Here is a 15,387-nt window from a genome sequence, read left to right as displayed (position 1 = left end):
GGGATAGTATAGCTGGTCCTGGCTAGGCTAGGGATAGTATAGCTGGTCCTGGCTAGGCTAGGGATAGTATAGCTGGTCCTGGCTAGGCTAGGGATAGTATAGCTGGTCCTGGCTAGGCTAGGGATAGTATAGCTGGTCCTGGCTAGGCTAGGGATAGTATAGCTGGTCCTGGCTAGGCTAGGGATAGTACAGCTGGTCCTGGCTATGCTAGGGATAGTACAGCGGGTCCTGGCTAGGTTAGTGATAGTACAGCTGGTCCTGGCTAGGCTAGGGATAGTATAGCTGGTCCTGGCTAGGCTAGGGATAGTACAGCTGATCCTCGCTAGGCTAGGGATAGTATAGCTGGTCCTGGCTAGGCTAGGGATAGTACAGCTGATCCTGGCTAGGCTAGGGATAGTATAGCTGGTCCTGGCTAGGTTAGGGATAGTACAGCGGGTCTTGGCTTGGTTAGTCATAGTACAGCTGGTCCTGGGTAGGCTATTGGTCCTGGCTAGACAATGGATAGTACAGCTGATCCTGGCTAGGCTAGGGATAGTATAGCTGGTCCTGGCTAGGCTAGTGATAGTATAGCTGGTCCTGGCTAGGCTAGGGATAGTACAGCTGATCCTGGCTAGGCTAGGGATAGTACAGCTGGTCCTGGGTAGGCTATTGGTCCTGGCTAGGCTAGGGATAGTATAGCTGGTCCTGGCTAGGCTATTGGTCCTGGAGGCTAGGGTACAGCTGGTCCTGGTCCTGGCTAGGCTAGTGATAGTATAGCTGGTCCTGGCTAGGCTAGGGATAGTATAGCTGGTCCTGGCTAGGCTAGGGATAGTATAGCTGGTCCTGGCTAGGCTAGGGATAGTATAGCTGGTCCTGGCTAGGGTAGGGATAGTACAGCTGGTCCTGGCTAGGCTTGTTTAGGGATAGTACAGCTGGTCCTGGCTATTGGTCCTGGCTAGACTATGGATATTACAGCTGATCCTGGCTAGGCTAGTGATAGTATAGCTGGTCCTGGCTAGGCTAGGGATAGTACAGCGAGTCCTGGGTAGGCTATTGGTCCTGGCTAGACTAGGGATAGTACAGCTGATCCTGGCTAGGCTAGTGATAGTATAGCTGGTACTGGCCTGGCTAGGGATAGTAGGCTAGGGATAGTACAGCTGGTCCTGGCTATTGGTCCTAGTGATATGGATATACAGCTGATCCTGGCTGGCTAGCGGGGCTAGGTGATAGTATAGCTGGTCCTGGCTAGGCTAGGGATAGTATAGCTGGTCCTGGCTAGGCTAGGGATAGTATAGCTGGTCCTGGCTAGGCTAGGGATAGTACAGCGGGTCCTGGCTAGGTTAGGGATAGTACAGCTGGTCCTGGCTAGGCTAGGGATAGTACAGCGGGTCCTGGCTAGGCTAGGGATAGTATAGCTGATCCTGGCTAGGCTAGGGATAGTATAGCTGGTACTGGCTAGGCTAGGGATAGTACAGCGGGTCCTGGCTAGGCTAGGGATAGTATAGCTACAGTGGGTCCTGGCTAGGCTAGGGATAGTACAGCGGGTCCTGGCTAGGCTAGGCTAGGGATAGTACAGCTGGTCCTGGCTAGTACAGCTGGTCCTGGCTAGGCTAGGGATAGTACAGCGGGTCCTGGCTAGGTTAGTGATAGTATAGCTGATCCTGGCTAGGCTAGGGATAGTATAGCTGGTACTGGCTAGGCTAGGGATAGTACAGCGGGTCCTGGCTAGGTTAGGGATAGTACAGCTGGTCCTGGCTAGGCTAGGGATAGTACAGCTGATCCTGGCTAGGCTAGGGATAGTACAGCGGGTCCTGGCTAGGTTAGTGATAGTATAGCTGATCCTGGCTAGGCTAGGGATAGTATAGCTGGTCCTGGCTAGGCTAGGGATAGTACAGTGGGTCCTGGCTAGGCTAGGGATAGTATAGCTGGTCCTGGCTAGGCTAGGGATAGCACAGCTGTTGTGTGTGTGTGTCCATGGTGCCACATTATTGATGGCGTCTGTCTGGGTATTTGACTTAGCCTATGGAGAGTGACCTTCAGACCAACTGTTCCCTTACATAAGCCACGTGACCCAGACTGGCCCACACACTGCTGTAATCCACACCCAGGGATGGACACGCACGCACTCACATACACTCTCATAATTGACACATTAAAACATTAGCATGGTGACGGAGTACAATGCTGATGTGTGTGTGTGTTGACAGGATGATCCTGAGAGAGAGTGGTCTGGCGCGGTACCTCCACACAGCAGTGCTGAGCAGTGGGACTCTGCTGGTGTTTGGAGGAAACACCCACAATGACACGTCCCTCAGTAACGGAGCCAAGTGCTTCTCTGCTGACTTCCTGGCCTACGACATGGGTAAGTACCAATCATATGCATGCACACATCATAGTTAAGAACCACATCCTCCTCATCTGTTGTTGGTATAGCTGATCCTGGCTAGGCTAGTGATAATGCAGCTGGTCCTCGCTATGCTATGGATTGTGCAGCTGGTCCTGGCTAGACTATGGATAGTGCAGCTGGTCCTGGCTAGGCTAGTGATGGTGCAGCTGGTCCTGGCTAGGCTGGTGATTAGTATAGCTGGTCCTGGCTAGGCTATGGATAGTGCAGTTGGTCCTGGCTAGGCTGGTGATTAGTATAGCTGGTCCTGGCTAGGCTTATGGTCCTGGCTAGGCTATGGATAGTGCAGCTGGTCCTGGCTAGGCTGGTGATTAGTATAGCTGGTCCTGGCTAGGCTAGTGATGGTGCAGCTGGTTCTGGCTAGGCTAGTGATGGTGCAGCTGGTTCTGGCTAGGCTAGTGATGGTGCAGCTGGTCCTGGCTAGGCTAGTGATGGTGCAGCTGGTTCTGGCTAGGCTAGTGATGGTGCAGCTGGTTCTGGCTAGGCTCGTGATGGTGCAGCTGGTTCTGGCTAGTCTATGGATAGTACAGCTGGTCCTGGCTAGGCTAGTGATGGTGCAGCTGGTTCTGGCTAGGCTAGTGATGGTGCAGCTGGTTCTGGCTAGGCTAGTGATGGTGCAGCTGGTTCTGGCTAGGCTAGTGATAGTGATAGTACAGCTGGTTCTGGCTAGGCTAGTGATGGTGCAGCTGGTCCTGGCTAGGCTAGTGATGGTGCAGCTGGTTCTGGCTAGGCTAGTGATGGTGCAGCTGGTTCTGGCTAGGCTAGTGATAGTGATAGTACAGCTGGTTCTGGCTAGGCTAGTGATGGTGCAGCTGTTTCTGGCTAGGCTAGTGATGGTACAGCTGGTCCTGGCTAGGCTAGTGATGGTACAGCTGGTCCTGGCTAGGCTAGTGATGGTGCAGCTGGTTCTGGCTAGGCTAGTGATGGTGCAGCTGGTCCCTCGCTAGGCTATGGATAGTACATCTGGTCCTCACTAGGCTAGTGATAGTCCATCTGTTGTTGGTTTGACACAATCCTTATGTTTTGAGCTGACTGTATTTAACTCCTGTTTATTTTGCTTTGAAAATATGAGTTACCAGCTTCAACCTCCGGGCATATGGTACAGGAATAGAAGTGACCTACTTTACCTGTACTTAAATAAGTATAACCAACCCCCCCACCTTACAATACCACACATTCCTTCATGCAAACATCATACGTGTGATGTTCATTGCTATAAGCGTGTGCCCACCCACCAACTCACTCCCATCAGAGTTGAACCCTGACCCCTAAAGCCATAGTTGTCATTTGTCATTCTCCACTGTTAGTTGCCTCCCAGGCCTGGGTCCACAGAGTCACACACAGTGTGTGTAACCAAAGAAGAACTGACAGGTGACATTCTGCAGCCCTAGGGAAAGGGTGTTCACTGACTTTTGACCTCAACATATAGCAGCACTAGGCTTTATGAAAGTCAAGTTGAAGTGCAAAGCTAAGATACACTACATGACCAAAAGTATGCTCGTCGAACATCTCATTTCAAAATATTTGGCATTAATATGGAGTTGGTCCCCCCTTTGCTGCTATAACAGCCTCCACTCTCCTGGGAGGGTTTTCCACTAGATGTTGGAACATTGCTGCGGGTACTTGCTTCCATTCAGCCACAAGCGCATTCGTGAGGTCGGGCACTGATGTATGGCGATTAGGCTTGGCTCACAGTCGGCGTTCCAATTCATCTCAAAGATGTTCAATGGGGCTGAGGTCAATGCTCTGTGCAGGCCAGTCAAGTTCTTCCACAAACCCTTTCTTTATGGACCTCGCTTTGTGCATGGGGGCATTGTCATGCTGAAACAGAAAAGGGCCTTCCCCAAACTGTTGCCACAAAGTTGGAAGCACAGACTTGTCTAGAATGTCATTCTATGCTGTAGCGTTAAGATTTCCCTTCAATGGAACTAAGGGGCCTAGTCCGAACCATGAAAAACAGCACAACCATTATTCCTCCTCTACCAAATTTTATAGTTGGCACTATGCATTGGGGCAGGTAGCGTTCTTTTGGCATCCGCCAAACCCAGATTCGTCTGTTGGACTGCCAGATGGAAAAGTGTGATAAATCAATCCAGAGAAAGCGTTTCCACTGCTCCAGAGTCCAATGGTGGCGAGCTTTACACCACTCCAGCCGAAGCTTGGGATTGCGCATGGTGATCTTAAGCTTGTGTGCGGCTGCTCGGCCATGGAAACCCATTTCATGAAGCTCCCGACAAACAGTTATTGTGCTGACGTTGCTTCTAGAGGTAGGTTTGGAACTCGGTAGTGAGTGTTGCATCCGAGGACAGACGATTTTTGCGTGTTATGCGCTTCAGCACTTGGCGATCCCGTTCTGTGAGCTTGTGTGACCAACCACTTTGCGGCTGAGCCTTTGTAGCTCCTCGACGTTTCCACTTCACAGTAACAGCACTTAACTGGGGCAGCTCTAGCAGTGGAGAAATTTGACGAACTGACTTGTTGGAAAAGTAGCATCCTATGATGGTGCCATGTGGAAAGTCACTGAGCACTTCAGTAAGGTCATTCTACTGCCAACGTTTGTCTATGGAGATTGCATGGCGGTGTGCTCGATTTTATACATCTGTCAGCAACTGGTGTGGTTAACATAGCCAAATCCACTAATTTGAAGCGGTGTCCACATATATTTGTATATATAGTGTATCTTTTCCCTAGGGGTGAATACCCAGCCTCGGATACCTGAGATGGAGGATCACGTTCTGTTGTAACAGTTACGGTAGACATTCTTTACATTTGAAAAGTGTAACTAGCCATAAACCAAAAGGTAGTCGTAACTCATAATAGACTTCATTTCTCCGGGAAAGTTGTTTTGCTCTTGTATTTGGAGTTAGTACTAAAGGTTTAGAGCTATGTGTGTTCCTTCCTGTGTGTGTTTCTGGACCCCCTGGGTGTTTTACGTGAGATCTGATGTGAGTAACAGATCACCTTTCAGTAATACAGTGGGGATCATTAACGCCCCATAAAGAGCTATAGAATGGGAGCTGGCCAGATGGCGTCTGCTCTTATATGAATATTTGTTTTGAATACAGTGACTCTGCAGGGGCATTACAGGGCATGCTGATGACAGAGAGGGAAGGAAGGCAGGGGGTGATGCAGGCAGGGAGTGATGGAGGGAGGGTGTGATGCCGGAAGGGCGGGAGGGAGGCAGGCAGGGAAGGTGTGATGCAGGGAATGGAGGGAGGGTGGGATGCAGGGAGGGAGGCAAGCAAGGAGGGATGGAGGCAGGCAAGGATGGAGGGTGTGATGCAAGGATGGAGGGTGTGATGCAAGGATGGAGGGTGTGATGCAAGGATGGAAGGTGTGATGCAAGGATGGAGGGTGTGATGCAAGGATGGAGGGTGTGATGCAAGGATGGACGGTGTGATGCAAGGATGGAGGGTGTGATGCAAGGATGGAGGGTGTGATGCAAGGTGTGATGCAAGGAGGGAGGGTGTGATGCAAGGAGAGAGGGTGTGATGCAAGGAGGGAGGATGTGATGCAAGGAAGGAAGGAGGGAGGGTGGGAGGCAGGCAGGCAGGCAAGGAGGGAGGGTGTGATGCAGGTAGAGTTATCTATCCAAAACGGACATGTATGGGTAAACCCATTCTCCAATCTTTTTGGCCCTATAACAAAGAACAAACAGCAAAAACATATAAACGGAGCAAAAAAAGAAACGTCCTCTCACTGTCAACTGCGCTTATTTTCATGTGTAAATATTTGTATGAACTTCCACAGACATGTGACTAATAGAAATAGAATAATGTGTCCCTGAACAAAGGCGGGGTCAAAATCAAAAGTAACAGTCAGTATCTGGTGTGGCCACCAGCTGCATTAAGTACTGCAGTGCATCTCCTCCTCATGGACTGTACCAGATTTGACGGTTCTTGCTGTGAGATGTTACTTCACTCTTCCACCAAGGCACCTGCAAGTTCCCGGCCATTTCTGGGGGGAATGGCCCTAGCCCTCACCCTCCGATCCAACAGGTCCCAGATGTGCTCAAAGGGATTGAGATCTAGGCTCCTCGCTGGCCATGGAAGAACACTGACATTACTGTCTTTCAGGAAATCACGCACAGAATGAGTAGTATGGCTGATAGCATTGTCATGCTGGAGAGTCAGGATTGAGCCTGCAGGAAGGGTACCACATGAGGGAAGAGGATGTCTTCCCTGTTACGCACAGCGTTGAGATTGCCTGCAATAACAACAAGCTCAGTCCGATGATGCTGTGACACACCGGCCCAGACCATGACGGACCCTCCACCTCCAAATCGATCCCGCTCCAGAGCACAGGCCTCGGTGTAACGCTCATTTTAAACACGAATCCGACCATCACCCCTGGTGAGACAAAACCGCAACTCGTCAGTGAAGAGCACTTTTTGCCGGTCCTGTCTGGTCCAGCGATGATAGGTTTGTGCCCATAGGCAACGTTGTTGCCAGTGATGTCTGTTTAGGACCTGCCTTACAACAGGACCTGCCTTACAACAGGTCTACAAGCCCTCAGTCCAGCCTCTCTCAGCCTATTGCGGACATTCTGAGCACTGATGGAGGGATTGTGCGTTCCTGGTGTAACTTGGGCAGTTGTTGTTGCCAGGCTGTACCTGTCCCGCATGTGTGATGTTTGGATGAACCGATTCTGTGCAGGTGTTACACATGCACTGCGAGGACGGTCAGCTGCCCGTTCTGTCTCCCTGTAGCGCTGTCTTAGGTGTCTCACAGTACGGACATTGCAATTTATTGCCTTTTAGTGTCCTACGTTTTAATACCTGTGACCATAATTGCCTACCGTCTGTAAGCTGTTAGTGTCTTAACGACCGTTACACAGGTGCATGTTCGTTAATTGTTTATGGTTCACCGAACAAGCATGCGAACAGTGTTTAAACCCTTTTCAATGAAGATCTGTGAATTTATTTGGATTTTTACTAATTATCTTTGAAAGACAGGGTCCTGAAAAAGGGAAGTTTCTTTTTTTGCTGAGTTTACATGATCAAATACAAATCTTAGAATCAACTGTTGAAGACTTCCAGAACCCACTGAATTTTCCAATTACATTGAATGAACTACAGGACAAAATACAAACCCTCCGACCCCAAAAGGCCTGTGGTATCCTCAATGAAATGATCAAATATACAGATTACAAATGGCTATACTTAAATTTTTTTAACATCATCCTTATCTCTGGCATCTTCCAGTCCACAAAAGTGTACACAAATTTGACCCCAATAACTAGCGTGGGATATGCGTAAACAGCAACCTTGGGAAAATCCTCTGCATCATCATTAACAGCAGACTCATATTTCCTTAGTGAAAACAATGTACTGAGCAAATGTCAGATTGGCTTTTTACCAAATTACCCAATGACAGACCCAGTTCACCCTGCACACTCTAATTGACAAACAAACAAACCAAAACAAAGGCAGTCTTCTCATGCTTTGTTGATTTCAAAAAAAGCTTTTGACTCCGTTTGGCATGAGGGTCTGCTATACAAATTGATAGAAAGTGATGTTGTGGGAAAAACATACAACATTATAAAATCCATGTACACAAACAAGTATGTGGTTAAAATTGGCAAAAAAACACATTTCTTTCCACAGGGTCTTGGGTGTAGACAGGGATGCAGCTTGAGCCCTACCCTCTTCAACATGTATATCAACGAATTGGAGAGGGCACTAGAACAGTCTACAGCACCCGGCCTCACCCTACTAGATTATGAAGTCAAATGTCTACTGTTTGCTGATGATCTGGTGCTTCTTACCCCAACCAAGGAGGGCCTACAGCAGCACCTAGATCTTCTGCTCAGATTCTGTCAGAACTGGGCCCTGACAGTAAATCTCAATAAGACAAAAATAATGGTGTTTCAAAAAAGGTCCAGTTGCCAGGACCACAAATACAAATTCAGTCCAGACACCGTGGCCCTAGAGCACACAAAAAAACTATACTTACCTCGGCCTAAACATCAGCGCCACAGGTAACTTCCACAAAGCTGTGAACGATCTGAGCGACAAGGCACGAAGGGCCTTCTATGCCATCAAGAGGAACATACATTTCGACATACGAATTTTGGATCTGGCTAAAAATACTTGAATCAGTTATAGAACCCATTGCCCTTTATGGTTGTGAGGTCTGGGGTCCGCTCACCTAGCAAGAATTCATGAAATGGGACCAACACCAAATTGAGACTGCATGCAGAATTCAACAAAAATATAAAAATATCCTCTGTGTACAACGTAAAACACCAAATAATGCATACAGAGCAGAATTAGGCCGATACCCAATAATAATCAAAATCCAGAAAAGAGCCAGAGCCATTCAATTCTACAATCTCCTAAAGGAAGCGATTCCCAAACCTTCCATAACAAAGCCATCCCCTACAGAGAGATGGAGAAGAGGCCCCTAAGCAAGCTGGTCCTGGGGCTCTGTTCACAAACACACCCCACAGTGCCCCAGGACAGCAACACAATTAAACACAACCAAATCATGAGAAAAAACAAGAAGATAATTACTTGACACATTGGAAAGAATTAACAAAAAAAACAGCGCAAACTAGAATGCTATTTGGCTCTAAACAGAGTACACAGTGGCAGAATACCTGACCACTGTGACTGACCCAAACTTTAGGAAAGCTTTGACTATATACCGACTCAGTGAGCATAACCTAACCATTGGAAAAAGGCTGCTATAGGCAGACATGGCTCTCAAGAGAAGACAAGCTATGTGCACACTGTCCACAAAATGAGGTGCACTTCCTAACCTCCTGCCAAGTGTATGTTCATATTAGAGACACATGTTTCTCTAAGATTTCATAGACCCAAATATAATTCAAAAACAAATCCAATTTTGATATTTGTGACCTGTTGCCACAAGAAAAGGTCAACCAGTGAAGAACAAACACCATTGTAAATACAACCCATATTTATGTTTTTTGTTTTTTCCCTTTTGTACTTTGCATATAATTTACATTTGAAATGTCTTTATTCCTTTGGAACTTTTGAGTGTAATGTTTACTGTTCATTTTTATTGTTTATTTCACTTTTGTTTATTATCTACCTCACTTGCTTTGGCAATGTTAACATATGTTTCCCATGCCAATAATGCCCTTAAATTGAATTAAGAGACAGATGGAGATACACAGAGACTCAATGTTTAGGTTCGAAGAAAGAAACTCCATTAAAGGGGAATGTTTATTTTCTAGTTAGGATCCAGATTAGATGTTTGAAAAAAGTTTAAACATTTTACTCCATAGCTTCCAAGCCTTCTCATGCAGTCATGGAAGGTCACTGTTTCACTCTCATTGTTATTCAGCTAAATAGCCAGTCCAATCACCCTGAGTAGGCTACTCCAAGGGATAAAATGTCCAATGTCACTTCTATAATCTGGAAGCGATAGATTGTTTTATGTTCAAGGTGGTAGCTAGACTGATGCTTGGCTTGGGGAGTGTGATCTAGACTCTACACTGAAGCCCAGGCAAGACCACTCTCTGTGATTGGTGCTCTGGTATACAAGCCAGTGTTTGGCCAGATATGTCTGCTTGGCATGGCTAAAGGGCTTGCCTCACAGAAACCTGTCATTCATTATAGGCCCTAGAGTACTAGGTTATCACTGGACATTGTTGACTAATTTCATTATAAAGCAAAATTAACAATCTACATAATCAGCTTCTTCTAAACTCAGCAAAAAAAGAAACATCCCCTCACTGTCAACTGCGTTTATTTTCAGCAAACTTAACATGTGTATATATTTGTATGAACATAAGATTCAACAACTGAGACATAAACTGAACAAGTTCCACAGATTTCTGACTAACAAAAATGGAATAATGTGTCCCTGAACAAAGGGGGGGGGGTCAAAATCAAAAGTAACAGTCAGTATCTGGTGTGGCCACCAGCTGCACTAAGTACTGCAGTGCATCTCCTCCTCATGGACTGCACCAGATTTGCCAGTTCTTGTGAGATGTTACCCCACTCTTCCACCAAGGCACCTGCAAGTTCACGGACATTTCTGGGGGGAATGGCCCTAGTCCTCACCCTCCGATCCAACAGGTCCCAGACTTGCTCAATGGGATTGAGATCCAGGCTCTTCGCTGGCCATGGCCAGGAAATTTTGTACAGATTGAGCAGTATGGCTGGTGGCATTGTCGTGCTGGAGGGTCATGTCAGGATGAGCCTGCAGGAAGGGTGCCACATGAGGGAGGAGGATGTCGTCCCTGTAACGCACAACGTTGAGATTGCCTGCAATGACAACAAGCTCAGTCCGATGACGCTGTGACACACCACCCCAGACCATGACGGACCCTCCACCTCCAAATCGATCCTGCTCCAGAGTACAGGCCTCGGTGTAACGCCCATTCCTTCGACGATAAACGCAAATCCGACCATCACCCCTGGTGAGAGAGAACTGCTACTCGTCAGTGAAGAGCACTTTTTGCCAGTCCTGTCTGGTCCAGCGACGGTGGGTTTGTGCCCATAGGCGATGTTGTTGCCAGTGATGTCTGGTGAGGACCTGCCTTACAACCAGCCTACAAGCCCCCAGTCCAGCCTCTCTCAGCCTATTGCGGACAGTCTGAGCACTGATGGCGTGATTGTGTGTTCCTGGTGTACCTCAGACAGTTGTTGTTGCCATGCTGTAACTGTCATGCATGTGTGATGTTTGGATGTACCGATCCTGTGTATGTGTTACACGTGGTCTGCCACTGCGAGGAAGATCAGCTGTCTGTCCTGTCTCCCTGTAGCGCTGTCTTAGGCGTCTCACAGTACAGACATTGCAATTTATTGCCCTGGCCACATCTGCAGTCCTCATGCCTCCTTGCAGCATGCCTAAGGCACATTCACGTAGATGAGCAGGGACCCTGGGCATCTTTCTTTTTATGTTTTTCAGAGTCAGTAGATAGGCCTCTTTAGTGTCCTAAGATTTCATAACTGTGACCTTTAATGCCTACTGTCTGTAAGCTGTTAGTGTCTTAACTACGGTGGTTCATTGAACAAGCATGGGAACAGTGTTTAAACCCGTTTACAATGAAGATCATTGAAGTTATTTGGATTTTTACGAATTATCTTGGAAAGGCAGTGTCCTGAAAAAGGGACGTTTCTTTTTTTTCTGAGTTTAGAGTGAACAGGTTCGTGGAAAGCATTTTCGCTTTAGGTACTGTATTGTCTGTACATGAATGAAACAGTTTGGCATTTTGTTTAGAAAGCATGCCTGAACCCAGATCAAAACCTATCTATGGTGAGTGATGCTTTTTACTCATGTGCCTGAAAGACATTGTAGCCTACTACAGTACATGAGATGTTTCATCACTTCAAGTGTCAACAGGTTTCACCAGTTTCAAGGAAGTCTCATTCAGTAGTTAATGGACTGATAGGACTTTTTCTCCTCTCTGCTCCTCTCTCTGTGAGCTAATTAATTAGTTCCACCTGTGGAAGAGGCATTACTCTGCTGCTCTCTCTCTCTGTCAGCTCCGCCACTCATGCTGAGACGGTTTTAAGCGCTAATTTGTTTTTGTTTCTCTCTGCTAACCTTGGAGGGGGAGAGCGTTATTAGCTTTTTGTGCTTTTCTTCTGCGAGAGATTAAATTCAGGTCGACACAAGGCAGTTTTAATTTGCGTTTAATTCTTTTCTCCCCTCATCACCCCATCCTCATAATTCTAATTAGATTTGGGTGAAATGCACTCTAATTAAAAATGTTTTGTCCCCCCACCACCCCCTACCCCCTGAAAGGCAACTGGCAGTGACGTCTTCAACAAGAGTGCCCTGTTCATTTTCTGGTGCTGCAATATAATCTTTGGTATTTGTTTCATTAGCCCATTGTTGATATAGTCCCAAAATGTTTTGCATGTCAGCAATCAGGTTTTCAAGATATTCAACTTTCAAAGTACAGAAATACAGCTGGTATCATGTATTTTGCATCATATAATACTGCATTGTGCATCAAAATTAAAGTTACATATCTTGAAAACTTGATTGCTGACATGCAGAACATTTTGGGACTATATCAACAATAGACTAATGAAACAAATACCAAAACATTGTTTTTGGGTGGAATGTTCCTTTAAGTTTTCCATTTAAATTAGGTTTGATTTCCCCTTCAAGATGGTGTGCTGATGATTTTGTCTGCTGATTCCCCTGTCATCTCCCCCTTTCTCCCTGTTCATTATTCATGGTTCTTCTGCCAATATCCTGGGAGGAAATGAAATGGGGGGAGCGTTGTGATGAGTATCAGGGAGTTTCAATATAAAGGCAAGGATCCTGCAAAATCATTCATCTCTAGTACACATCAGATGGTGGGGAGACGCATTTGGCTGACTGTCAGTGCATGTCTGGGTTATTGATTCACTCTAGCTCCAGGCTTCACGATAGGTATTAGGCCTTAGACAGTGCCAAAGTCAGGATTCCAATTGAACTACTGGTGATGGGGCGGATGTCACAAATACTTATTTTGGTCTGTCCCTTTAACCAATGGATCACCTACGGATATCTCTTATCTTATTTCGATTTGACTCTTATTATTGATATTGATGAATGTACTGCATTTTTGAGGCAGCTAGCACATCAACATTTTGCTGCGCCTTTTAATACCTGCTGTAAACTGTGTATGCGACGAGTACAATTTAATTTGATAAGAAGGTAGTGTGGGCCTGAGTGACCGGCTGAGAGCGCTCATCAGGGTGACTACACCACGGCCCTGGCAGAGATCACCTTGGTCTTTAGGATGTGATGAAAAAGCGCCTTCTGATTGATACTGGTGTTGTTGACTTGTCTTTCCCTTTAAACAGTGGTTTCACAATTAGCCATGCACTGAGTGTGGTCGTTTGCAACCTGGCTGCACGTTTAACGCCCAGGAACAGTTTATATCTGTGTAAATGCCACATTTACATTTTGCAAGAGTGGACGTGTGGCCTGTAAAGCATCAGAGACTAGTAAAATGAAACGGTAAAGCACAGGATTGTGATCGCTCTCAGAGCCATTACTCTGTTCACAGTGTGGTATCCCCAACAAACAAGATCAATGGATGAATAAACTTGTTTATCAAGTCCTATTCAGAGGCAGCTACATAATAAACAATTCAAAAACGCTACGTAAAGAGGTTGACGTTTATCATCTCCTAGGATCCCACTAACAGTGGGAAAACTGAACGTTGTGCTGTCTCAATTTAACATGATTTGCCTGGTGATATTGACAAAGAGAAGAAATCGACTTTGCCGACCTATAATTTTTTCTCTGTTGTTATTTGTTTTCCCTGGGGAGGCTAAATTCGTTTTGAAAGACGATTGGTAGATAATCACAGACAGGAAAAATTGTCTCGCTACATCCTGGGCTGTGTTGTCAGAGCTGCTCCAGGTACACTCATTGTAGCCTACCCATGGCTCAGTGCAGTTCATGACCATGGTCCTAGGAGATTGGTAATCAAACTACCATTGAGACCCTGTGCGCCCACCACCACCACCCTAGGATTGCCAAATAGCAGCTGCAGTGGATTAAACTTTAATGATATATATATATTTTTGCAACCGTAAAGGTATGTTCTCTAGCTGTGGTTAGTTGTTTATGACAGCCCTGTGTGTAGGTTATGGCCCTTGCTGCTCTGGTATGCTCACACACACAGTGTTAATCACACCTGGGCTTGGTACAGTACACCCAGTCCTACAGCCATTATACAGAGCCAGGGGGACCATGACATTCATACAGGCCATTCTCCACTGTTCCCTTTGGTTCCACAGCTTCTATGTCCACAGGATTCTCATAGGCGTTAATAATTCAGAGTTGACACTTCGTGTGTGTGTGTGTGTGTGTGTGTGTGTGTGTGTGTGTGTGTGTGTGTGTGTGTGTGTGTGTGCGCGCGCAACAGTGCATACGGGGGGGTTGGTGTGTGTACCCAGTCCCGGTGCTGTTCTGTTTTTCAGTATGTACGGTAGGGTGGTATGGTACAGGCATACTGAAATGAAATCCAGGCAAGAAAGGAACACAGGAAAGGAACACTTCTCCCCTGTTGCTAGGTAATGGACCTGGAGCTGGGTTAATTGCTGTATTAAAAAGCATGTAACAGAGAACCTGGCAGATTGGGTGGGCTGCAGAGAACAAATGCCAAGGATCTCAGATTACCAGGCTACAGAGCGTTAGAGGCCTTAAATATACAGCTCATTCTGGGGTCCAGGGGAGTTTCAGTCACAGTTGCTTGGATGGTAGTATGAGTAGGGTGTCGCAGGTCACAGTGGCGGTATAATTTCTTGGTATAGCGGTTGAGTGCTTGACCCTACACAAGTTTTTGAAAAGTACTTCTTATATGTCAAATGTTCCTACTGAAGCCAAACCTGTAGCCTGTTCTCTATGTGCATGTTTTTTTCAGCTTGTGATGAATGGAAAGTCCTGCCCAGACCAGATCTCCACCGTGACGTCAACCGCTTTGGCCACACCTCCGTCGTCAGCAATGGGTCAGTCACTTGCATCCAGTATATTGCACCTCCGTTACTTGGTATTTGTAGTTTTTTTATCTCAGTTTTCTTTCATGAGTTTCCTCAGTGTTCCCTGGTAATGATGTGTACTCTGTTGTGTTCTCTCCCCAGGTCTATGTATGTGTTTGGTGGTTTCTCTGGTGTGCTGCTGAATGACGTGCTGGTCTACACCCCTCCCAGCTGCCAGGCCTTCAGTGAGGAGCAGCGCTGTGCCAACGCCAGCCCTGGCATTCGCTGTGTCTGGCTTAGGGACCACTGTGTCCCCTGGGACACCAGCCATGCCAACGGCAGTGTGCCCGCACCCTTCTGCCCTCCACGCACCAGTACGTGTTGTATGACATTGCCCTCGTCACCATTTGAGTTTACATACCGAGCAATACTTACCTTGGAAATTAAGATGGCAACAATTTACTCAAATTTGTAGCCTCCACGATGATTGCATCCACACCTGGATATATGTGTTCACATGTTTTTATCTGTATGTTTCTCATGGGGAGAGATGATTTCACTTCCTGGTAGTTCAAATCAAAATCTCATTTTATTTGTC

General features: G+C 46.6%; 1 protein-coding gene across 4 annotated transcripts in view; it reads left to right on the top strand.

Moving 5' to 3' along the window:
- LOC135511110 (attractin-like protein 1) overlaps window positions 1–15,387 on the top strand; it is a 327,206-nt gene that overhangs the window by 75,189 nt on the left and 236,630 nt on the right. For all 4 annotated transcript variants that reach the window (XM_064932650.1, XM_064932647.1, XM_064932648.1 and 1 more), the window contains exons 10-12: window positions 2,187–2,341; window positions 14,735–14,819; window positions 14,952–15,163. In XM_064932650.1, coding sequence (XP_064788722.1) covers window positions 2,187–2,341; window positions 14,735–14,819; window positions 14,952–15,163 — 452 coding nt within the window. The remainder of the gene's footprint in view (window positions 1–2,186; window positions 2,342–14,734; window positions 14,820–14,951; window positions 15,164–15,387) is intronic.

Source organism: Oncorhynchus masou, chromosome 23 (assembly GCF_036934945.1).
Source record: "Oncorhynchus masou masou isolate Uvic2021 chromosome 23, UVic_Omas_1.1, whole genome shotgun sequence".
Lineage (NCBI taxonomy): Eukaryota > Metazoa > Chordata > Actinopteri > Salmoniformes > Salmonidae > Oncorhynchus > Oncorhynchus masou.
This window is presented reverse-complemented; position numbering and strand designations above follow the sequence as displayed.